General features: G+C 31.6%; 1 protein-coding gene across 3 annotated transcripts in view; it reads right to left on the reverse strand.

Moving 5' to 3' along the window:
- The window catches only part of Lnpk (lunapark, ER junction formation factor), a 69,421-nt gene that overhangs the window by 58,867 nt on the left and 7,649 nt on the right, over positions 1-2,905 (reverse strand). For all 3 annotated transcript variants that reach the window (XM_048812531.1, XM_015479344.2, XM_015479345.2), the window contains exons 3-4: positions 2,126-2,167; positions 1,223-1,410 (exon numbers count right to left, since the gene is read on the reverse strand). In XM_048812531.1, the coding sequence (XP_048668488.1) occupies positions 1,223-1,410; positions 2,126-2,167 (230 nt within the window). The remainder of the gene's footprint in view (positions 1-1,222; positions 1,411-2,125; positions 2,168-2,905) is intronic.

A 2,905-nucleotide genomic window follows, 5' to 3' on the forward strand; every position in this document is an offset into this window, starting at 1 on the left:
GGGGGGGGGGGGGGTCACTTCCTCAGAGGATCTATAGCAGAATTCTACACATATCCTTCCCCATATACCAACAATTTCCAACCTCTAGTCCTACAGTCACACAGTAATGTAGAAACTGCTGTGAAGAGACTTTGCAAATGTAATTAAGGTCATTACTTGGTTGACTTTAAAATAGGGGGATTATCCTGGATTATCCCGGTGGGTCTAATATAATCACTTAAACTATTAAAAGCAGAGAGTTTTCTTATAGCTCAGGGAAAAACAGGAACTCAGAGAGATGCAGCACAGTTGGCCAACAACCTGATTGAGCCTGAAAGCAGATTCTTCCCGCAAACACTCCAAATGAGACCCGGCCAGCTGATATACTGACTATAAGCAGAGACCCAGTCAAACTGCCTGGGTTTCTAACCTTCAGAAGTCTAATATAATAAATGGGTGTTGTTTTAAGCTACTCAATTTGTGGCAGCAATGGAAAACTAATACCAAGACTCTTTGATCTTTATTCCCACCCCAGACTGGCCTAGGGGCTCCCATAGCATAATTTCTCTTTCAAAGCATTTGTCAAACTTTTTATTTAATATACTGAATCTAAAATCTAGTCAAAAGATTGTATTTTGCGCACCAAACACCATTATAATCCAATGTCTACACAATTGATACTCATAAAGTTTGTTGATTTAATCAAAAGTACATTAAAGAATGTCCTACATTTAAAAAAGTACATTTCTTAATGTACTTTTTATCAAATTCTCTCTCAAAAGTCTCAATCACAATATACCTCTTGTAAAGTGCTACATTATAAAATACTTAAGAGGCAACTACCATAAAGAAGTGACTAAAAAGAGAGGAGGAGAGCTAGGAAGAATGGAATATAATCAGATTCATATGGGCAGTTGCTATTTTGGTTTTCCAAACCCTCTCCTACTCATCACTATTCCTGACTCCATGCCCAATGCCTCTAGGGGATCAATCATGGCTATTAGAGAATCATAAAACACTGACATTGAGCTATTATTACCAGTAAAAACAGATGATATCCCTCAGATGCACTGAATTATAAATAAAGCTTTAAGACAATTGTTCTACTATTTTAAAGAAATATTTTTCCAATTGCAAAATAATTCAAATTTAGAGATATTACTATTTCATAGTAAGGACTAAATATATTAAAACTATCTCATCATAAAACAGAAAGGTCAACAAAAAAGAACAATTTACTTACATCAATGGAAAAGCAAAAAATGGGAGTGTCATGGCAAGTCTTGCTGTAAATTCATCGGGAAGATACCACAAGTATACAATTAAGCATGTAAACAGATAAAGAATTGAAGAATAGAGAATTAATCTTCCAACCCATAATTTTTGTAATCTCTGATTTTTTTCCCTAAATTCTTCCAATGCTTGAATTTCCTGTTAAAAGAAAATTAAAATTCCAAGTTACTAAATCTCAAACTTCAAAAAAAATTATTAAAATTTTTTAGAATGAACTATTAGAAGCCAATGAATTATAATACCCTAATATTTTAAAACAGAATATAAAAAAATAAATGTGAAGTTTAAAATTTGCAATGCCTATTCTGACAAATAACTTTTCAAAATGAAAAATTAAATACTATTTTAACCCTAATTGGTAAAGATTAGAAGAATGAAATTGACATCATTAAATATTTGTTAAGTCAAACAAGTATTAACTCTTCATCTATAGGCCCTTAAAATAATCTAGCAATTTAAAAAGAATTGATAAAAATTAAAAGAGGAACCCATTCTAGATTATTTATATTTATCACTCCTAATATTCTAAGGGAATAAACTTATTTTTGTAATGACAGAAAATATAAAAAGCTATAAAAATTTTAAAGACTGATTAAAATTGTTGCAGACCTATTTCATCTTACCAAAAACAATGGTTTATACCATCTGTAGATTTAATTTCGTTCTAACAGTCTCTACTACTTGATACAGACTTCATAAGTCACTGAGAGATTTTAGATTTTTCTTGCAAGAACATTTAAGTTTTCAGGCTTACTCAACATAATCTCTAAAATTTCATACTAGATCTGGACTCCAAAATAACATATACTTAACATCTAAAATGAATTAAAATACCTCAAAGCCAAGAACATACCTTATCTATACTTTCTAGAACTTCTACAGTTGAAGGTTTTGTCTGTTACAGAAAAATAGAAATGAGATAGCATTAAAACTTATTACTGAAAAAAAATAATAAAACACATTACTGCAAACTTAGAAATACTTCAATTTATATAATCATAAAGACTATATTAGCTGGGTGTGTTGGTACATGCCAATAATCCCAGCAACCCACGCGAGACCAAGGCAGTAAGATCAAGAGTTCAAGGCTAGCCCAAGCAACTTAGCAAGACTGTCCTGAAATAAAATTTAGGGGCTCAGGATTGTTCAGTAGTAGACATAGTTCAGTGGTGGAGCATATGCCTAGCTCAAGGTGCTAGGCTCAATCATCCACATTACCACAAAAAAAAAGAAACAAACAAACAAACAAAGACATATTCTAATTCAAAATGAGGTTTTCTCAAATCTTGTCAAGCTATATGTATTTCTATTTACTCCAGAGATTTATTTAAGTGAAAATTATAATTACAAATATAACTTCAAACACAAGCATTTTTTTACTTCTTTTCAGTCCAGAACTTTCAACTCTAATAGCTCAAATTTTACCACTCTTAACTCAACAAAACATACTTTTACAGGGAAACATATTTGCATCTGAGAAAAATTTTCTTACATAATGATTATTTAAAAGCATTCACATATCTAAAAAGTTACAGACTGAGTTGGGATTGCAGCTCAGCAATAGAGAACTTGCCTAGTCTGAGAGAGAACCTGTGTCAATCCAGTACCACCAAAAAAAAAAAAAAAAAAAAAA

The sequence above is a fragment of the Marmota marmota genome, unplaced genomic scaffold (genome assembly GCF_001458135.2).
Source record: "Marmota marmota marmota unplaced genomic scaffold, marMar, whole genome shotgun sequence".
Taxonomy (NCBI): domain Eukaryota; kingdom Metazoa; phylum Chordata; class Mammalia; order Rodentia; family Sciuridae; genus Marmota; species Marmota marmota.